Source organism: Melanerpes formicivorus, unplaced genomic scaffold (genome assembly GCF_026170545.1).
Source record: "Melanerpes formicivorus ecotype bairdi unplaced genomic scaffold, bMelFor1.0.p_v2 SCAF_23, whole genome shotgun sequence".
Taxonomy (NCBI): domain Eukaryota; kingdom Metazoa; phylum Chordata; class Aves; order Piciformes; family Picidae; genus Melanerpes; species Melanerpes formicivorus.
This window is the reverse complement of record NW_027142375.1, coordinates 465792-488110: the sequence shown is the minus strand read 5'-3', so window position 1 is coordinate 488110 and position 22319 is coordinate 465792. Positions and strand designations below refer to the sequence as shown.

The 22319-nt window shown below is 43.8% G+C and overlaps 1 protein-coding gene across 4 annotated transcripts in view; it reads left to right on the top strand.

Annotated features, from left to right (window-relative positions):
- Positions 1 to 22319, top strand: part of RARB (retinoic acid receptor beta) — a 340719-nt gene that overhangs the window by 231621 nt on the left and 86779 nt on the right. The window contains exon 1 of one of the 4 annotated variants that reach the window (XM_068152276.1): positions 10072 to 10529. The exons of the other annotated variants lie outside the window; for them this stretch is intronic. Coding sequence (XP_068008377.1) covers positions 10373 to 10529 — 157 coding nt within the window. The 5' untranslated portion in view covers positions 10072 to 10372. Of the gene's footprint in view, positions 1 to 10071; positions 10530 to 22319 lie in introns of those variants that run through there. 4 annotated transcript variants of the gene reach the window in all.

Here is a 22319-nt window from a genome sequence, read left to right as displayed (position 1 = left end):
GCATGTGGTTTTGACAAATTATGCATTTAATTTTCAGAGATTTATGAGAAATTTGACCTGCAGCTAGTTAATTATAGTTATAGTACTGATGCAGTAATACTGGAGATTGATATAATGATATGGTTGTGAATGTATTTTGGTATTGCCTGCCTTGGTAGCAGGGTGTGGGCATACACCTCTATTTTGTACTAGCATTTATGATGCAGGAAAGCATTAGTTTAATGAGGAACAGAAATATTTGTTAGGGATGTGTTGGCATTTGTATCAGAAGGTACTTTCAACAGAGTCTGCTGAACGTAGCCCTTCAAATTTTACCCTTTTAGAGGCTACATTTCCAGTGGCACTAGTCATAGTTTTAAATCAATAAGGGTAGTATAATATGAGCCTTTAAAAAAATCCACAGTACAAATTTAAATGGATTGTTGCTATCTAATTTTCAGACCACAAAATACTTTTGAAGTACCTCTTTTTGGACTAATTTTCTACCCGCTGCATTGGTACTCCTAGTTTCATAAAATGGGCAGCTAAGTTACTCGAGTTTGCATTGTATCAACCAGCAGAAAAGTAAATGTTGTTTCAAACGGTATCTTTTCATACCATCTGGATTTAGAAGTGTTCTGTGAGAACCATCCAAAGAAAATGCAGATGAACTTTTAGAGCATGAAATGTTTAGGAAAGCAGGGCTTATCTTAAACATGCACCTCTGTGGCTGGCCCATTTCAGACAATCAGGGCAAGACCATTCCTCTCTAAGACCCAGGGATGCTCTCAGCCTTGGTTAGTGCCTGTGGTATCATGAGTCCAGTTTTGAGTGCTGACTCCTTTCCCCTATAGGTACACAGCAGTAAAGCAAGACTGAAGGAGGTGCTCTCTGAGGAAAGATGTGAGCCCTTCCTGGTCCCTGATGGGCGGGATCTGGGTGAAAGAGACCATTGGTGCATAAATGCAGTCCAAAGAGTATCTGAGCATGAACTGTTTTATGGAAAGTACATTCTATCTTTTGCAGATGTTGTGACACATTGATATAAAATCTAGTTTAGACCAATCTGAACTCCCTGCATTCTCTGTTCATGGTACCATCACCACGCGAAGTCAGATAGCTTTGCTTTTACCCTAGCAGCACTCAGCTCAATTTCTCCAAGCATTTTTTGCAAACCTGCAGAATTATTCTAAAGCTGGAGGAGAAAAAGGTCTCTTAAATCATGCCAGATATGTTAAATGGGCAAGGGTTAATCTGCTGTCAGGAGCTGCTGTGTAACCGAGTCCTACTGGGAGAGTCAGTTTCCATCCAGCAAGACTCAGCACAATACAGTGCTACAATACAGTGCTTCTGTCTTGTGTTTCTTACATGTTGTCATTTACTGGAGATTTCCTGCACTGGGACTAGACTCATCCTTTCATGCTCTCCTGACGAGTCTTGCATAATTGTGTTCCACACCAAAGTCAGAACACAGCAGTGCAATGATGTGTATTTATCCCTGACAACGTTACTTTTGACACCTTTGACTAGCCTATAGAAAGATCGCTCTTGCACCCAAACTAAAAAGCTTTTAAAAGATGAGATTTGCAAAAGAACTGCAGAGTAGCATGTGCCGTGGTTTGCTCTCTGTCCTGCAGAAAGCCTTGTCCTACCTTTCTCTTCTCACCTCTGCATGCAGCCTTCAGCCTGTTCGTTGTGCTGTCCCTTCCTGCCCAATATATTTCAGGAAGTCAATATTGATTTTCCTTGTGTCCTGATTAGAAACTCTCTTTAGTTATTCCTCTTCTTAAGGCCATTCATGTCTTGAGGGCTGAAGCATGAATTCTGTAACTTCTCCTTTAGAAGAGCCAGGTGTGTTTTCTTAAAGCCCTGCAGCTCAGCCAAGCCTCTGTGGTTGTGCCAATACGTTTGCATGGAAGAGGTGGCACTTCTGAGGACTTTTTTTGGTTTGGGGGTGTGTGTTTGTTTATTTCCTGGGGGAGATCCACCCACAGTGCCTTTGAAGACTACTGATAAGATGAGAGCACGAAGTTTGACCTGTAGAAACACTGCTTAGGAATGTCTGCTTGAACTTGGTGGAGGAACAAGTTCTGCGTGGGACAGCAATGTGCCCTTGTGGCCAGAAAGGCAATGGGATCCTGGGGTGCCTTCAGAGGATTGTGTCCATCAGATCCAGGGAGGTTCTCCTCCCCCTCTACTCTGCCCTACTGAGGCCCCACATGGAATATTACATCCAGTTCTGGGCTCCTCAGTTCAAGAGGGACAGGGATCTGCTGGAGAGTCCAATGGAGGGCTACAAGGGTGATGAAGGGACTGGAGTGCTGCCTGATGAGGAGAGGCTGAGAGCCCTGGGGCTGCTTAGTCTGGAGAGGAGAAGACTCAAAGGAGATCTAATCAATGTCTATAAATATCTGAGGGCTGGGTGTCAGGAAGGAAGGGACAGGGACAGCCTCTGCTCACTTGTGCCCTGTGACAGGACAAGGGGCAATGGATAGAAACTACAGTACAGGAAGTTCTGCCTCAACATAAGGAAGAAAATATTTACTGTAAGGGTCACAGAGCACTGAAACAGTCTCCCAAGAGAGGTTGTGGAGCCTCCTTCTCTGCAGACTTTCAAGCCCTGACTGGATATGTTCCTGTGTGACCTGCACTGGATTCTACAGTCCTGCTCTGGCAGGTGTCAGATGGTGTCATCACCATCTGCTGTTGTTACCTCTGCTAGCCAAGTAGCTATGCCAGCACATTTTCACTCCTTCATTTTAGTTTTTAAGATGCCCACAGTGAAGATATTGGACTGTTCTTCCAATGTTTGATGTAGGTTTGGGAACTAGCTAAGCAGGAATGGACTTACCCTGAATACATGCGTCAAGCTGCCAGGCTATGGATCTATTGCAGTTTACACTAATGCCATAATCCAATCCATTCTGCATCAGGCTTTGTGTGACCAGAGTTCTGTGCAAGTGTGTTTTGGCTGTCACTGGCTTCTGGGAACCATATATGTGAATTGTCCCTGCAGCAGTGTGGGAGCACAAGCTCTAATTGTCTCCTTAAGTCTGTCTGAAGTTAAATAGGGCTTGAGTACAGTTTAGTACTTGTTAAGATATAGGTCTGCACTGAGCTGTAGTTCCAGTTATTGCTCAGCAATTGTAGTCTTTTGTTGGAAGAAAGTCACTAGGGCTAAGTTGTCACAAAGAGTTTAATTCCATGAGTGAACCTCTAGGAATACCGATGTCCCAGTTTCTATGCAGATTCCAGAGCTGTAAGTTATCTATGTTTGGAACTGCATTTATTCTGCATTTTCTAAGGTTATGCATCTTCGATTTGTGAGATACCTGTTAGGATATCAGAACATCAGGAGATTCTATCCTTTTGTTAGGGAACTTTCTTTTTTTCACTCTCTTAAAAAAAAAAAAAAAAAAAAGAGGCAGAAACAAAGCAGTTACTCAAATAACCTTTTGGAATCTCTGTTTTATTTTTAAGGGAGCTCTGTGCTCTCTTGCCTGCAGCGAACCATGATCATATTCAGCATATGGGAAACTTTATTGTTAGGAGTAGTATTCTCTGCAGTTTAATATTCAATATTTCTACTTGCTCTTCTGCTCTCTCCCACATCTTGCTTCTGCTTAGGTTTTATAGATCTCTCACCTCTCATTCTCCTTGGATTATATAATGCAATGTGTCAGTGCCATGCATGGCACTCCAGTTACCTCAGCATTTCCATTATAACTCTCTGTTTTGAGGGATTTATAAGCTAGCAGTAAAAATCTCTTTCTTGGCTAAGCCTCAGAACAGCACTTTATAGTCATTGAAAAAGAAAACAAAATGAAAGAAACTTTTCTTTTCCTCACTTCTGTTATTTTCTGGCAAGCATGTAGCAGCAGCGTTTGCACTGCAGGATTCTCCTGAACAGCAAGTGTAGGTTCAGTATATAGCCAATTTTTAAGGTAATAGTGCTTTTTCTTTTTATAGCCTTCAAAAATGCATGTTATCCCCTCTTTAGGTGCGTGATCTCATTGCCTCTTTGCCAGCCTTTCTGGAGCTTACAGCAGTCAACATTTGGAGCCTCAGAGAAGGTGCAGTTGGGTCTATGTTTTCCTTTATTTGCAGCGTGGATGCTTTTTCACAGAATCACAGAGTGTTAGGGGCTGGAAGGGACCTCAAAAGATCATCCAGTCCAACCCCCGTGCCAGAGCAGTATCACCTAGAGCAGATCACAGGAACACGTCCAGGCAGGTCTTGAATATCTCCCGAGAGGGAAAGTCCACAACCCTCCTGGGCAGCCTGTTCCAGGGCTCTGTCACCCTCACAGGGGAAAAAAATAAATCTTCTTCCTGTTTGCATGGAACTGCCTCAACTTCCACCATTGCCTCCTGTGCTGTCATAGGGCATCACTGAGTAGAGCCTGGCTCCATCCTCTTGGCACTCACCCTTTACATCTTTATCAACAGGAACGAGGTCACCCCTAAGGCTCCTCCTCTCCAAGGTGCAGAGCCCCAGCTCCCTCAGGCTCTCCTCATAAGGGAGATGTTCCACTCCTACAGTGTTTTTAAATACTTATCATTCTTTGTCTCCATAACTTACTGGCTCCTTATGTGTAATGGAGCTACAGATTCATCATAATCCAAAACCACATTATTGGCTATATGTATTCATATCTATTCATCTGTCCGCCTATCTATAAATGTTCAATATATGCTGTTTATTCAATATTTAGAATATTTGAGCTATTATCAAAGCCACATTTGGAAAGGATATTAAATCTCATGCTTTAATGTTTAAGTGATTTGCTGTTAGAGAACAGGCTGTGAGAAGACCTACTCAGCAGTCACTAGGGATGTCTGTATTTTCCTTAGAAACTCTAGGAGCAGTCACTCACAGAAATGCGCTGCTGGACAAGACACACTTCTGGTTTTATCAGGTAGGGCACTTCTCATGCCCTGGCACCAGGCCAAAGGTGTGTAAAACACAATATGGATTCTAAGAAATCTGGTCATGTGCTCAATTTTGTGGAGATGAATTAATTTTGTAGCTTTTAAATTAAGCAATCATCTTTAAAGTCATCTTTACAAATACATACCCGCTGATAAAACCAGACGAAAAGCGACTCACGGACTGGTTGCGTGCCCAAGTTCTGGATCTTGAGCTGACTGACTCTGCTTTTCCCATCTAAAATAGAATACTGCTCTTCACTGAGTACTCTGAAGCCAGTTGCTGTTACATTTCAGACCTGAAGCAATTCTTCCTGTTACGTGCAAATTCCCATTTCAGTCTTTGCGAGCTGTGCATAGTAGTATGTGGCAGTCAGAAGAAACCCCTTTTGGACTTAATTTCACTGTAATTCATGTTTTTCCATACCACTTGTGCCACTTTGTGCCAGTAATTAAGCTGTTTTATTTTCTTCAGGGCCCTTCTTGCTCAAGATTGATACTCATTTTGTAAGCACTATCTGGGAGATTTCAATATTCCACAATGTTCTCATGACCCAGTGATTTTCTTCCCCCTAGTCTTTTGACATCATTCATGTGCTCAAGACATGACAAAAATACCTTACAACACTAAAGAATCCATGTAATGAAGGAAATCAGGTCTTCAGATTTGAAACCCTCTATCACCAGGTGGCAAGGAGGGGAACACCAAGGCAGACAAGTGTTTTTTCATATTAACATCCATTCTCAATGAAGAGGTAAAAATCAGAGCCCCTGTGTGTGAGGCAGTGTTAGTGAACTGCCAGTGATTCTCCCAGCAACTGACACAAAGGAAGCTGAGAATCAAAGCTGAAACAGCAAGCTTAGTGTCAGCTCCTGCCTAGGGAGTAGAAGAAAACATCACTTTGTCTCTGCTTTCGCTGCTTAAACACACACATCATTCACTACTAACCATTTACTCTGCTGTCAAAACTATTTTAAGAGTGCTACATTTGATTAATAGTAAAAGGCATTAAAAGAAGAAGAAGACAAGTCCTCTTCCTCTGAGATCCTTCATTTGGTAGAAGTTTTGCATTAACGACTTCATTTTTCCATCCTATGCCTGTAATAGTCCAGGAGTACTCTGTTGCTTCTAGTAAACTAATTTTTATTAGAGAGCCCAGTGCACTCACCCTAATTCTAGGTGATGCTGTCTCTCTTAGTGAAGCATATTATGGCATCCTCAACTAAGGGAAAAGTGGCCAGCACAAATGTGTGTGTAGTAGATGATTCATAGTGCTGCTTGCTGGATTGTCCAGTGGGTAATTGCAGTACAAAAACCAGAGAAACAGATGTCGACCCTAAACCTTGGCTGTAAATTTTTGGTTTATGATTATGGGTTTCAAATGTGCTATGTCACACTGACAAATATACAGTAACACCAAAGGAAATAGTTTTCTGACTCGAGATTTTGCTTTTTATTTCACTCGTGGCTAAGAATGTATTTATTGTCAAGTTTCTGCCATCACAGCCTGCGAGAGAACAGTTCAAAGCAGTGATCTGTTTCTGTGCACAGATAAAGTGGAAGATACTGGAGAGGGGTTTCCTCCTTGCACTTCTGCAGGAGCTGGGTAGGCATTGAAAATATGTGACAAACTTAAAATTTCATTACATTTGAATTAGAGGCATATTAGTTACCACAGTAATGATGGTTGGTCTTGATCTACATTAGGAAATACTCCCCATTTTACAAATGCAGCTTTTCCTGAGACTCTAAGGAAAACAAGTATCATGCTATTTCAGAGTGAAATACGAGATGCATAGATTATGGTGTTATAGAAATGGTATGCAAGGAAACCGTTAGGCTGTTTGAAGAGTTCATTAGTTACATGTGGTTTTAGCAGTAAGTATTAGCCCAACTATTCTTTACATGATGAGCTACCTGGCTCGTTTAGATACCATGAGAAACAAAGCAATCTTTTTTTCAGTTCACATGCAGTTAAGCACAACTTCCTGGCATTCACTTTCAGAAGATGCCAGTCTACATTTTAAGGTACAATGGGCAGTTTTTATTTTCAAAGATGGTATTATAAGACAGCTAATGGAATAACTGTATTTGTTTGTCTGATTGTATTTATTTTAACTCACATGGGCAGTATGCTTTGCTTTGGCTTAAATTGTTCCAAGAGCTTTGGTCTACACAAAAAGCTGTTTTCTCCCTAAACCAGAGGCTGACAAAACATGCTGTGTTTTGTGTTATCTCTTCCACTTATCTTCATGGTGACACTTTACATATTCCAAACTCTTGTGCGTTCTGTGTCATCTGGTTAGGAAATAACGTCTTTTAGTTTAGCTTTGCTACTCAAAATTGTAGCACCATAACCAGTTGAAATGTTTACAGAAATTCAGCCCCTTTCCCACCTGCCCTTTCAATGCAATGAGTGCTGCTCGCTCTGCTGAAATAGCTCAAGGAAGCCTTCGCTGAAGGATAGCTTCTTCAAGAAAAATGCTCTGTGCATAATTTTTGCATTACAGAGTGTCAGGGGCTTCTTCAGCTGGAGGAGTCCAGGCTGGGAAGGGACACCCCAATGGACTGAGAAATTCTTTAAAAAGACACTATTCAACTCCCGCATTTGTAACTCTTCTGCCTAGAGGGAAGATGGAAAGAGAGGCTGCTTGCAGCAGGGACGGCCAGAAATCTCCTGTCAGAGGGGAAGGAGGATAAGAAAAGCTTTTGGTTTTATCTGTTCAAATGGATTCATTTTCAGATTACAGCATGCCCTTTTGCTGGCTGACGGTTTTCAGTGTGGGAATATCAGTTTCAGGGAACAAGTGTGTGTGCTGTGTGAAGGGTTTTGTTTGAGTTTTTTATAAGTTTTTGAACCTATGTGAAGAGTTTTGTTAATACAATCTGCAGGCATTGTTGTCAGAGAGCTTTCGGTTCATCAAAGGACTTTTTGTGGAGAGGGGACACTGCATCCATTAAAGTGGCTGGGGAGGTCCCAGTGAGTCTCTCCCTAGCATTTCTTTGTAGGTGCCAGCTGCGTGCCACGTCTGTGCACAGTATCCCTTGCTCTGCCTGACTCCTGTCCTGGGCTTTTGGAGAAACAAACAGTGATTATGGGTTTAATTTTCTAGTTTCTGAACCTGAGTTAGCTTTGGGGCAGGAAAGGAGGCTCCTCCATGCCTTCAGAAACCTTGCTCGGTCCACCAGGGCTGAGGCAGCTTAGCTCATTCCCTTGAAACGAAACGGTGCACATGGTTGTCGAGCTCATGTGCTTTCCAGTGGGGCAGAGCCAGCGTTTGCAAGCTGATGGTTTTGATTTGTAAAGACTGGATGGAGTCTTTCGATGTGAGGGCTGCAGAAGGTGGTCATTTTCTCTAAGAAGCACGGGAGCTCTGTTGGCTGATGCGGGTGCCAGGCCAGCACCGTGCACACGGGGGGCATCCCCGCCACAGCCACGAGGCCTGGACACCTACTGCTGAGGGAGGGCTGCCGGCAGCGTGCCTTAGCGGAGGCCGTAGAAAGTGTTTTGGTGGGAACAGCCCTGTGCCTTCAAAATGGCTGTGGGGGGGAGGACAGCGCTGCCTGCCCCGAGGAGCCGGCAGACCAGCCTCCTGCCGGCGCCCTGCAGCGGGGCCTTTCTCCCCTCCTGAGGAGCTGAAGCTCATTAGCCCTCTGAAAGCTGATCCGGCCCCCGCGGGGCCTCGCGCGCGGCCCGGCCCCCTGGCCGCTAATCGGAGACAGGCAGGGCCCGGCGACGGCCGGGCTGGCGGGAGAGGGCCGGAGAGGGACGTGTGGCTGCCTCTCGCCCTGGCCCGGCGGCGGCGGAGAGTCCCTTCTGGGCAAGAAGGGCTTGCCAGGTCTGCACTACCGCAGAGGCCTAGGAGCCTTAGCTGACTTAAGAAGGCAGGGTAAAGGATGGAACCTGGTGTCTCCCCCACCCCCCAGGAAGGGTGGCCCGAGAGGTCCCTGATAGAAGGGGGGCCGGCAACAGCCCTCGTTTCTGCTGGCGACATTTGAACGGGGGCCCTGCTGGCGTGCACAGCGGCTGTATTCGGATGACTGCTCCGAGCCTGGCCCTGCTGCCCCAGAAGTTGGGGCGAAACCAGTGCCCACGGTCCAGCCTCAGATGCCAGGAAGGAAAGGAACGGGGAGGGGAGGGGGGGAGCACACAGAAGTTTCAACAAATCGAACTCAAATTAAAAATCCACCGTTCTCTACAACCTTTGGAAATGTTGCTGTCACAATTCCCACCTCCTTTCCCCTCCTCCTTATGTTCTTTCTTTTTTCACTTTGGCCTGTCGGGGTTTTTGCAAGCTGGCCTCCCCGCCCGCAGCCGGCGTTGTCATCCCCTCCGCAGCAGCGGGGCAGGTCTGGCGGAGCCGGGCTGCGCTGGGCTGCGCGCTGGGCTGCGCTGGGCTGTGCGCCGGGCTGCGCGCCGGGCTGTGCTGCGCTGGGCTGTGCGCCGGGCTGTGCGCCGGGCTGTGCCGGGCTGCGCCGGGCTGTGCGCTGGGCTGCGCGCCGGGCTGTGCGCTGGGCTGCGCGCCGGGCTGTGCGCTGGGCTGCGCGCCGGGCTGTGCGCTGGGCTGTGCGCTAGGCTGCGCGCCGGGCTGTGCTGGGCTGCGCGCCGGGCTGCGCTGGGCTGTGCGCCGGGCTGCGCGCCGGGCTGTGCTGCGCTGGGCTGCGCGCCGGGCTGTGCGCTAGGCTGCGCGCCGGGCTGCGCTGGGCTGCGCGCTAGGCTGCGCGCCGGGCTGTGCGCTAGGCTGCGCGCCGGGCTGTGCGCTGGGCTGCGCCGGGCTGTGCGCCGGGCTGCGCGCTGGGCTGTGCGCTGGGCTGCGCCGGGCTGTGCGCCGGGCTGTCCGCCGGCCTGCTCGTTTGCAGGGCTGCTGGGAGCTGGGAAGGCTGTGAGAATCCTGGGAGCTGGTGATGTCAGACCGCTTGGGTCATTTGAAGGTTAGCAGCCTGGGAAGGGTTCACGGAAAGTTCACTCGCATATATTAGGCAATTCAATCTTTCATTCCCTGTGACACAAGTAGTAGGAAGTGAGCTGTTCAGAAGCAGAAGGATCTATTCACGGCCGAGGGGGATCCTGAGACCCTACGAGAGCCGTTTTATCCCGGGGAGGCCGGGGATCGGCACGGCGTGGGACGCGGCACACACTCGGCGAGTGCCCGAGGAGATGGACTGATTCTAAAGAAATTTTGGGGGAAATTGATGAGAACTAAGACTTGGAATGCGGCTCGCTTCCCCCCATCTTGCTGGATTGACTGAGCAGCCTGGAAAATGGTAAATGATCATTTGGATCAATTACAGGCTTTTAGCTGTGTTGTCTGTCATAATTCATGATTCTGGTCTGGGAAAAAGACCAACAGCCTACGTGCCAAAAAAGGGGCAGAGTTTGATGGAGTTGGGTGTACTTTTATGTGCCATTTTCCTCCACACCTAGAGGAAAGCACTTTTGCAGGCATTCTGTGCAGGGGGAATCATGTTTGACTGTATGGATGTTCTAGCAGTGAGCCCTGCTCAGATGCTGGATTTCTACACTGCGAGTCCGTCTTCCTGCATGCTCCAGGAGAAGGCTCTCAAAGCATGCTTCAGTGGATTGGCACAAACAGAGTGGCAACACCGGCACAGTGCTCAATGTAGGTCCCAACTGTTATTTTTCCACTTTAAAGTTGTTATTATTGTTGTTATTGTTATCTATTTGCGTGCATAAAAAAACCCAACTTTTAATTAAGTGCAGGGATAATGAGAGGTGGGGGGAATGTTTGTGCAAAGTGTGTTTTGCAAGCGCTTTTTTTCTCCTCTTGGCAAGAACGGAAAAGGGAAAGAAGCACTCATCTGCTTTCTGTTTATCCTTTCTCGTGTAGCATATTGATTCTAACAGCAGTTGTGGAGCCTACTAGGAACACATAATGTAGTATAGCAAATACTTGCAAAACTCCAGCCAGTGAAGGATAAATTTACGTAAGGTGCTTGTGATAGTTTTTTTCTTTGCCTTCTTAGTCTAATATTGTGCCACATTCGATAATCTGGATGCGTGTTCTCTCAACATGCATGTTAGCTGAGCAGCCAAGCAATTAAAATGCTGCTCCATTCTTGCAGCTCTTGCAAAGATGTGGAATTGCAGTGGGTAGGTGCCATTCCAAAAATCAGTAGTTTTAAGTATCTTAAGAAAAGGCAATATTTCTTTGTACTGACCTTGCTGCCACCTTTCTTCTTCACTTTGTTGCTCTAAGACGTTGCTGTTTTGCTAGAAAACTACTTACTGTGAACACCCTTTGAGTTTAACCATCAATTATTTCTATACCTTGAGATTCAGGCAGTGTTTCACTGGTAACAGAAGAGGCAGAGCTAGTGGTAGGACACTTCTGACAATGTGTAATGATATTATAGGGTCTTGATTTGTTGCTGAATAGGTAGATGGTAAACAGCGGAAGTATTTTAACCTCAGAATTTCAAGTTTAAGAAATCAGTGCCACAAAGCATCCCTTTCTATAAAAGCTTGCAGGATGCCTCACTGCTCCTACAGTGATTTAGATAAATGACTTGGCTATCTATCAAAATGTTTTAGCACATTCTCTGGCCCTTCAGTACATGGTTAAATGTGTAATTCTGGTTGAAATTTTTGGTTTGGAGTGTGTTAAAAAGTTACTTAGCAACTAGCTTTAAGAGTTTGTCCCAAAGAGTGGGGGAGGTAATTGAAAAATAAATAACAGTTTTTAAAAGGAGGTTTAATGAAATAATGTTTTTTTCACTCAGCTCAGGAGTTTTGAGTCACTGTATGACTTTTGTGTGGGTCGACTAATGAAAACAGAATTGTAAGACTCAGCGATTACCAGCCTACCAGCAAATGTTTTGTCTTTGCACTTAAAATTACACTGTGGAGTTCAGCATGGGATGTTTATGTTCTCCGTGCTCATTTTCAGAGTGCTTCAAACAAGATGTGAGGCAAAGCTTTTACTTGAAAATAACGTTACTGGGCTATGGGAGAGCTTCAGCTAGGGGAAATAAAAACCCCAAACCAGATGTTTTATTAAAAATACGTTGTCTTCCTTCTGTGGTTTAAACTTTAGTATAACTTCAGTTATTTTGGAAACTTGGAATTGAATAAACTTTCCTGAAGTAGGAGGCATCTCCTGTAGTTAAAGGCTTGCATTCGCAACATGTTCTTTAAATAACTTCTGGCTTTGAAATATCCTACTCCTTCTCTTGTATGATGCTAATACCTAGAAGCAGGATTCATAAAATGTAGGGTGTTTGTTCTTGGACAAGTTAAACACGGGATTACCCTTATCAGAATGGAATGAGTGGTAAATATGTCATTTGCTTAGGGCCTGTGATAAGAGACAAATGTTGATAACAGCAACGTTTAGCTAATCAAAGGAAGGCGTATTAACGAGAGTAAATAGAAAACCTAGGAAAATGCGTTCAGGAATCCAGGCTCGTAACTTTGTAAGCAAGAGGATTAATCTTCACTGCATGGGAACTTAAAATCTGGCCGAAAGCTGAAGCATAATACCGTGGCTGTAACTGGAACAGTGAAAGTTAGTGGTAGAGAAATGTGGAAAAAGAATTCAGTTAGGATCCAAATGAAGAATTCTGATTGATTTCCAATTTTGAACAAAGTGTAAGCACTTCATGCATATGGGTGGATATATGTAAACAGATGATAAGATACTAAAATCCTCTCAACATACGGGATTTTATCCTGCATCTCCTGAAAGTAATGACAAACCCAGGATTTTTATGGTCCAGAAAGCTTTTAAAAGTTTAAAGGTTGCTCCAGTGTTTATGAAGTACAGAGATAGCAGTGCTTAATTCTGACTTGTGTTTCTTGATCATTTTTGTGAAGACCTCTGCAATTTCATGGAATGTAGTCATAGCCAAATTTTGAACTTCCTAATAATGTAGTGGCTAGAGTTTGGTTTAGTTTGTTGTTTTATTTTTGGCTCTGCCAGAAAAACAGTACACCTGCAGCCATTACTTCAGGCCTTAGAAATACTGCTTCGATAGAGACATGGTTGTAGAGTAAAAGGTAAATGGTTGTTGAGGGAATAATACATTGGTAGTGCAGACTCTGAACAGGGCAGTAACAATCCCAGACATCACCAAGGTTTTGCCTGAAACACGGACAAAATTGGCCATTTCAGGGGTTAGGGCAGAATGCTGTAGGTCTCCAAGTTCAGCGCATCTTCAATATGTTAATCCTGTTACGATTCACTAAGCAGGCGCGCTCCTGCAACATCACAGAATTTCTAGTCCATGAGGATCTGCAGAGTGAAAATAGAGGGTAAGGCACAACTCAAACATGACCTTAATTTGTGTGGTATTTTTTGTTCCACTCCCCTCTGTGGGAGGAAAAACTTGCCATGGGTTTGCAGCGCAAATGTCAGCCACTGTGTATTGTAAGATGCAGCACACAAAGCAATACCAAATTCTGTTTATGTTTTATGTGATACCATTTACATCGTAGGTGTAAAAATAAATCACTTATTTGCAAAAAGAAAATATTGCAGTCTCTGAGATGAGAGCAGAATTGACTACTTTAAGTCATGTGTCATCCTTACTCCCTTTCTCACAAGACAAACATCAGGTCAGTATAGTCAGATAATAGTTCTTAGGAGGACAAAAGTGTTAAGATTGCCAGATTGTGATTACTTCCGCATGATGCAGTGACAATAAATACTGAGAGAAAACAAGTAACTTTTGGTGAAATGCGAGTTAGCTGAATATTGTGGAAGCTGGAATGGGTCAGGTCCTGAGAGAACTGCTTCAAGAAATGGTGATTTGGCCTTGGGAAAGCCTGTTTTAAAAAAGTCTTAATTATTATTCATTAATTAAACAGACAAAATTCCCAACTGAGCAGGCCCCAAACAAGAGGAAATTTGCCTGGCAGTATGCAGTGTTTCAGCTAATTATATCAAGTAGACGAGTACTGCATTTTGTTACGTTTAGAAGAATGAGAAATTTGATGAAGACAGAAGTTAGGGACATGGCAGCAGAACACAAAAGGACGTGGAGGCTCGTGTAGTATGCAGATCTTATTTCGGTGTGTGGTGGGAAGTGTTTGCCTGGAGACGATCTAGCCTGTATTGATTCTCAGAAAGTTCACGAAGATGGCACTACAGAAGAGATGCATTTTCCTCTGGAATTCTGGATTATGGCGACGTTTAGGTCACGTTCTTTTCCCTGCAAGCGCTGGAAACATCTGTGCTCAACAGAAAAAAAGAGCTTACTACTTTATTTTCTTTCATCTTCCTGAATTTAAAAACAAACATTTTGAAGTGAAGGACTCGTAATCTGCATTCCCAAGTATCAAATTGCTGCAGGTGTGTTTGCTAGTGCCCAGAAGGCAAGGTCTGTTTGAACCAGGTTATTTTCTTTAAAGTTCATCTATAAACTTTACAGCTAAATCACTGGGGCTGATTTATTTAGGGATACAGTGTTTAAATTTTTATACTTTCAGTTTAACGCTCTGAAATACGTGATGAAAAGTGCTTCTGATCCCCTTCTGTCAAAAAAAAAAAAAAAAAGAATAAACGCGTGGGGATATTTTTCTTTTATGTTAATTAAGAACAATGTATAAAGGCTCTATGCAGACTCTAATATTAGCCTGATCCAGTTGCTGGCACAGGAGAACTCTAATGGACACGCACCACTGTCAAAAACTCCTGCAGATAAAAATGATGAGAGGCGTTCGCTGGTGAAGTCAGGGTGGGATAAGCTTGGAGGAAAAGCAATGTATCTTTGGGTGACTCCTGCTCGCCTAATGAGTCTGTGCAGGAAAGGTGCAACTTGTCAGAACAAAGCCAGGCTGGCGGCACTGCCTGCGAGAGGGTTACAGTGAAGTTAAGGAGTTGAAAGAGGGAGATAATGTGTCAGAGAGAGAAGTTAAGTCATCCTCACATCCAGCTAAATCCCCGCTTACTGCTGAGCTCTCTTCGTGAGCCGCGTGTGCTGTCTGGCCTGCACAGCAGCCCGGCCGAGCAAAGGGGCTTTGCTTGGGGGTGTGCAGGGAGCGAGGCAGCCCGGTCGTGGGATTATGCTTCCACCTCTCTTAAGGACCCCAAGTGACTGTTTTTACTCGGGTCTCAATTGTGCACCGGTTTGGATGCAGCCGACGAAGTGCGGTTGTGTTACACAACCAGCATTTAGATTTGGGAGCAGGGTTGTGAAAGAAACGTTGTGCTCCTACGTCCGGCTGTCATCCGCGCAGTGCCCCATCGATGCCATTAAGACCTCAAAAGCAGAGCACAGCTGCAATGAGTTTACAGACGATTTGGCCATGGGGAGCGGCGCTGGTATGTGTGCGAGCACCGGGCAGAGTCCCTTTCCCCCGCGCAGTTTCTGCCTAGGGAGCTGGCAGCGGCCTCCCAGCCAGCAAATTCGCAGAGGCAGGCGTCTGGGGCCAAATCAGTTGTGGGTTTGGAGGGCTTTCCAAAGCTTTGCTAGGCTGTAGTGCACAGCCGCACGAGGAAGGATATCAGTTGATGTATAAAATGGCCAAGGAACTTCAGTAAATAGACTTTACCCACAAATCCAGAGGTCCTGGCAGCGTCTGTGCAGGAGGGTGGAGTTGTACTTTTCCCCTTCCTGTACTTGGACACTTTTGATTATCCAGACTTTCTGGGACTGAGCAGGCTGCCTAATAACAAAGCTTGCATAATATAATTGCCTAAATAGGCCCATTGTCCTTTTCAAGTCACTGTGCTGTGAAATCTTTCAATGTTTAATTTTTTTCCCTTGAAAATACTGCATCTAACAGTTGAATGGCTAGTGACTGTGGTGAGGAGAAGATCCGTTTTCTTCATTTCTCCTTGCTACGTGACTGAGAAGCCAATTATATTCCTGCCCCCTATTGATGTTTACTCCTTTTGGGAAGCAAATATTTTAGTCCCTTCTGGCAGGGTAAACTGACAAAAGTAATAGGCCTGGAAATACAAAGCTATGATTGATTTTGACCTTTGCTCACATGCAGAAGTCTGTCCCCGTGCAGTGTGACCCATGCCACTTCATGCTGAAATCCATGCCCTTTCAAGCCAAATGGAGCCATGAACATACAAGCCACAAAATGCTCAAAAACTATTAGAAAGTAACAGAATACTAATTTTCTCCGAGCTGCAAGAAAAGGTATAGGCAGGAGGGTAGCAAAGCTGGATTTTCTAGCCGGCAAACCAAGAATGAAGTCTTTTGTCTGCTGCTGCCTTTTCATGAGAACCAAGTACTAGGTAGAAAATGGAGAAACTAGTACCACGTGGGAATGATTTGTCTGTGTAGTTTTATTTATCACAGTAATCATAGCTATACCTCCTAATTGTAATGAGTAAACAACTTTCAACTGACAGTGTGGGGTTGAGGCTGTCTTTTTAAAATAATCCATGGCCTGAGATCTTACCAATCTTATCATTGCATGAGCAAATGTGTTTCGAACCTGAAAAATGTCAGATACAGTAGTCTAAAGTTAGCATCCTTAATCCACATTTCATGGCTTCATTTCCAAATATGCTGAGCATCTAGGAGCTCCCTTAGCATTTTTTAAAGCAGGATATACTTAAATGACCAAATACTCTTCAAACCCTTCATTTAATGTAAAAAAAATGTAAAGTGCTTTCCCTCTTCTCCCAAACTATATGAAAAAGTAATTCAGTGACAGAGTTCACAGCATTAACAATGGAAATAGAGACACTTAAAAGACAAACTAGGGCTTGTTTATAAAAACATTGCTCTCTTTCTATAAATGTGCAGGTCAACTTTGTTTCCCCCCTCTGTTTCATCTCACTGATTTCTCCAATGTTCTGTTTGTTTCCTTACGTTAAACTCTGCTCATCAGATATTAATCTGAGGTAGTTTCAAACTTGTGGTGTAGATTTTAATAGCTGAATTATCTTTTTCATATACTCATCATTGGCAGCTGCTCAGGGTTGTTTCCCCAGTGGCAGCAAATTAACATGGCTGTGGTCTGTGTGCATTTTGTGGATTTTGGGGAGGAGGGAGAAGGGGGAAATCTAATTTCCTTCAGCTCATTGTAGTAATACAAATAGGAGCGAACGACTTGCATCATGTGATGGGGCTGCTCATCATGGCAGCTCACCAGCATGGAGGCCCTGCGTGAGAACCTTCCTTGATCATGACAATCTGATAGGGATATCATGTGGTTTAGAAACACATCCCCACAATGTTCACTTCTTTGTGCCTTTCTTTGGGAACGGGTAGGGGAAAAAACCTTTTAACAATGTAATGCCAGTCCTTATACAGCTGACTCCACTGTCTTTTAGTGTTCCGTTTGAGTCTTTACAGCTTCTTCAAACACTTCTGTTACGAGAGATGGAAATACAATCCAGCAAGCCTGTGTAAAGAATCCTAGACAGAGAGTATATACTATACCTTCTGTTCCCCATGGATGAGGTGATTTTTCTTTCCCCTGCTTACACCATATATAAACTGAATATTATAAAGCTATGTAAGCTAAATACACACATGCAAGTGTCACTTGTATAGGTTTAATAGGTTAAGGCTTGAATGAGTATTTATAAATTCTCAGAGTGCTCTGGATCTTCACCACTAAGGACATGGTATTAAAGACCATCCATAGTTGGGAGGGATTTCCGTTTTATGCACTTTCAGTGACTTACATTTTACCCTCTAAGTGCATCCCCTAAGAAAAACGAGCAGAGAAAATGTTTTGCAGCAAAGAGGGTTTTTTAGCACCACTTAGTATCTTCTGATGGTTTGGAGAATCTCTTTCCATTGAACCATAATATTTTTCTCCAGGCTCGCATTGTATCTTTAGCAAGGATCTTTGAACAAGAAAATGACAAATTAAATATAGTTTTGTCTTTTAGAGCCTTATCTAGTGAAGCACTTAAAATGCACTCAAACTCTCGGCCCTTGATTGTAGTAAGAGTTTCAGAAACAGAATGGGCGCACGAGTAAGCCTTTAGTGTGTTCATGTACCAGCACTTTGATGAATTCAGTACCAGTAAATGCTTGTGCCATTGCCCTGGACATTCAGCACAACGCATGTGCAACATGTCTTTTCTTCTTAGAAAGAAAGAAGAATTACTCTGTTTTTAAAGATAGGTAGCAGAGGTGTGGAGCAATTAAACAAGTTGCCTAGTGTTGCACCGACCGGAGACAGCTGCCACAGTCTGATTTAATTCAGATTTCCTTCCCTGTGTGCTTCAGTCCTAGAAAGCTGTTTGTGCCTCTGAGATACAAGCAACGTAAGGAATGGTTCAAGTTAACAAAACCCAAAACACAACAGAAGTCCCAGTCAAATATTACAATAAGTCTCTCAAATCCTGTGATTTTTTTAAATCTTTTTTATTTCTTTTGGTAGTCTGCATGCAGTTTGTGGTGAGTTCCTGAAATGGCTCTTACACTGCTGCTGTGGTCTTTCTGCCAGCTGCTTGCCAATTCCAGCAGGATTCCCTGGTTCCTGCATGATAAGTGTAACAGCACCTGAGTGAAGTATTTCTCTTGCTCACAAATACTGATCTGAAATAGAAATGCTCAGATGCTGCACATCACACCTTGGCTTTCAGGGGTCTCAGAGCCTTCTGCTTCCAGCGATGTTGTTCAGGGACTGGCCATGAGCCAGAGACTGGGGCAGGGAGCAGGCTGCTCTGTTGCTTACCTCTCCCTGTCTCCCAAAGACCTCTTTAATTCCTCATCTTGTACCCCAAACACCACAATGAAGCCCATCCTTGCCTGTCTTTCCAAGATTGAGCATTCACTCTCACAGGAGGGAGCTGGAAGACTGTGTCACAGTGCCACCTGGCGATACCTGCCCAAACCTTCCCCTTGCCAAGGGCTGCTTTCTGGCACCGGGAAAGGCTTCTGCCTCACAGAGATCAACACTGAGCTTGCTTGTGGGTTGTTTTTGTTGTTGGTGGTGGTTTTTGGGGTGTGTGTGTGTGTGGTTTGTTGATTTGTTTGTTGCCTAACTCTCTGGGGTGCTCTAATCAAAGATCTTACCTTCCCTGCAAACCTTCCCTTCTGAGCGGTACTTTTTTGACTTGGGACACAAGTTGAAGGACTGCATACAGAAGTCACATGTGTGAGCAGCTTTATTGTTAAGATCAGGTCCTGAGGGGGGATTTCATTCACTTGTTTTTAAGACGTTTGTTTATTCTTCTGCCTCTCCACTTTTGGTCTGGGGAGGTTTCATCCCCGCCTCCACCTGCCCCCCATCTGCCAGAGTATTCCTTTGTATTGCTTTGTTGTTGGCTTTTTTGTTTCAAGGAGAAATTTTACTAGTTACTAGGTCAGAGTTGTGTGTCAGATCCTCCTTAGTGGCTGGCTGGAAAGTCTCAAAGACCTCTTTTTCTTAAAGATCCTTCTGGTTTTCACCTCATGCTTTGAACACCAAGATATAAAATGTGGAACAAATGGCGAATCAGTAGTGTCCTTCAGATATTTGTGCAGTGTCTTTGAGGCGAACTAGCAGAAGCATACACTTTTCCCAAGTCCTCATCCCCTAGTGAACCTCATCCCTCTGTGTTGGAGAGCAGGTTCTAGCTGTGTTTTTCCAGTTGCACGTGTTGTCACACGCTGTGTGGGTTAGGTATGGGAACTGCTCTTCTTTGCCTCTATTGCCACATTCATTTTTCTGAGACCACACCAAGAAGGAGCCATTATCTCTCTGCAGTTTTGAAACGAATCCTTTAGCTGTCTGCAAGAAGGCAGAGCTGACTCACATCCTTCTGTGATTTTTTTTTCCTTATCCAAATCCTTTCCTTTCTCTGTGTTTTGGAGAGGTCCTGCAGGACTTTGTGGTTGAAGCACAAGCTATGTGTTAGGAAACACTACCTGTTTAAAGGCAGTTTGGGAAAATAGCTGTCCCTCCCTCCCTGGAGTCCACTGTGAACACTGCAGTTGTTCACAGAGGCTGTTTTTCAACTTGACCAAAATGTGAAAGCAGAGTTTATTTACAGCACGATCCACTGAGACTGCTCAGTAATACTATGTTTGTTACGCTTTTTCTAAGCTTAATTTGTCTGCAGAACAAGAAAATACTCTGATGAAAAGAGGTGAGGAAGAAATGACACAATGAAATGAGATTAAATCAGAGCGTTGGTTTCGCTGAAACACATTTCTGGCCCTTTTCCAACAATCTTTGCCCATTTTTCAAAGAAACACATATTTTCACATGATAACACTATTTGAAAGACTAGTGCTTCCAGGGCTGCATTACCTTTGTTTCTTCATCAGAGTCCATCACTATGAAAGAGCTGCTGTTCCTTAGGCTGTTTCAGCTTCAAAAGAATTTTAGGGCCTGGTCTGTTGGAAAGCTTGGGGGTATAATTAGTGAAAATGGAAATAGATGCAAGAGAAATTTAGTTCCTGATGTTTTAATTTTGTGTACTACTGCCATGTGTTGTTGAAGAGGATTCTTAAAGGCAAACATAATTATTTCATTATGGTCTTCAGAATGCTTTCATTGGTCTTAATGACAAGAAGCTGCATAAGGAGTCATACATTTTAATTAGACCTTATATTTACATCAGATAAATAACAAATAATTGATGAAAACCAAGTCTTCTGAATGGATGATTTCACACAGAGCTCTGGTTACAGTTTAATGATAAAACATTTCTCTTATTGCTTTGCATTTTAATTATCTAGAGTTACTACTCTAGCAGAGATCTCAAAATACTGTTATTTCCATGCATTTCATTAGACTTACAACAAATTTCTACGAAGCTGAAGCTACGATAAAAGATGTTTTTCCACAGAGATCTTTTACAGTCGGTTTCCAGTTTTATTAATTTCATTTTGCTTTCATTTCTTACATTTAGATACCTCCCGCAGAGGTGCGGGCAGAGAGGGGAGTCAGAGGAAGGGACTATGTGTAGTAGACTTGCCAGTAAGAGCTGATAGGAAGATGAGTCAGAGCTCTTCCTATGTCGTGCCTACGTGGGAACAAGCCCTGCCATTGTTAGCAACCCAGAACTCCTGCGGAGGTCAAGGAGCGAGTATCGGATTGTAGGTCTGGTAGTGGAATTCTCTTTGGGAAAAATAGGTGCTTCTTCCTCGGCAGTTTATGAAAGTTCTGTTGATAAATGTCTTCACCTGACTTTGGCAATCTTACATGTACTCTTTTGTAACTGCCTGTGTGTGTGCAGGTGCACGTCAAATGCCTATATTCTATATTTTCTTTGCCCCATTTATTGCCTGCTTTATAATACCATCAGCAATTATTTTAGAGTTGTACTACTTGAAAGAATCTTTCGTGTTTGCAAGCTCTCCAGCCTTGCATTTTTTGTAGCAAAACATATTTCTCGATTCATTCCTGAAGGGATACAGAGCACTAATTGTTCTTATTGATTTTAAACTCTGCAGTCATTACAAGTAACCTAGATGAGTGGCAGATAAAGAGTAATAGTCCATGGAGTTCTGGAAGTGTTTCATGTTTGTCTGTAGTACTTTGTGTGATCAATAGTAAGTGCCCCATTGAAACTAACTGCTGTATCAAATAACAGTAAATCAAATGAATGTGCATACAGATTATTTATTGAAAGCTTTAATTGTTCACTGGGGCCCTGCTTATCTTAGGAAACAATAGAAGGCAGTGATCAGGCAAATTGATTTGCAGATGTTGGGGGTGCCCTGAAGCTGTGGGGTCTCCCCTGTGCCTTGGTTGGTATGTGAGCTTTCTAAAATGTACTCCTGTCCCACTGGGATTGTCTGTGCATTGGGGTTGCTCGTAGGGATTGATCCCAGGATAAATTAGTCAGAGTCTTCTCAGAGAGCTCACAAGTTACTCTTTCTTTTTAATTAGTGTAATTGTAGATTGTCATCTTTGGACGACAACTGTGTCACCTCTGGGGGGGCAGGGGTTAATGTGGGGGAAAAGAACTAATAAGGTTGCCCAGCATTTCTAAGAGGTCCACCTAAGGAGGGACAAAATGGGAACAGATGTTAGAAAGGGGAAGGAAAGCATACTAAAACTTATGTGTGGAAACCTTACCCCTAGGTATATTGCATCTTGGGGCGGTTTTTGCTGCTGTGCAGTTGTTAGACTTAGGCAAATTTTAAGAAATGAAAAGCAATGCTTTCTAACAACCCCATGACATTACATTTGCCTAACCCCCTAGAATGGCTGCTCTGCCCTGTCACAGGCATTCCGTGAAGTACTACTGCTGCAGCTTGGAAGTTTTCTGGATAGTCTTACAATTTCACTACTGTCCCCACTGTTTTAATAGCCTCAGCGTGTGGTCAGTAATACTTTGCTGTGGCTTCAGAGTTCTCTTCACTATTGGCAGAGACATTAAAACCATTCTTCAGCAAATTTGGAAAGATAACATTGAATGAATTTACATTTAATAACACCATGACACAGTTTCCAACCATGACAACTGGAAAAGTACTTGTATAAAGGAGCTTAATTTCTGCAGAAAAGAAAGGCCCACATCTAGCAAACATGG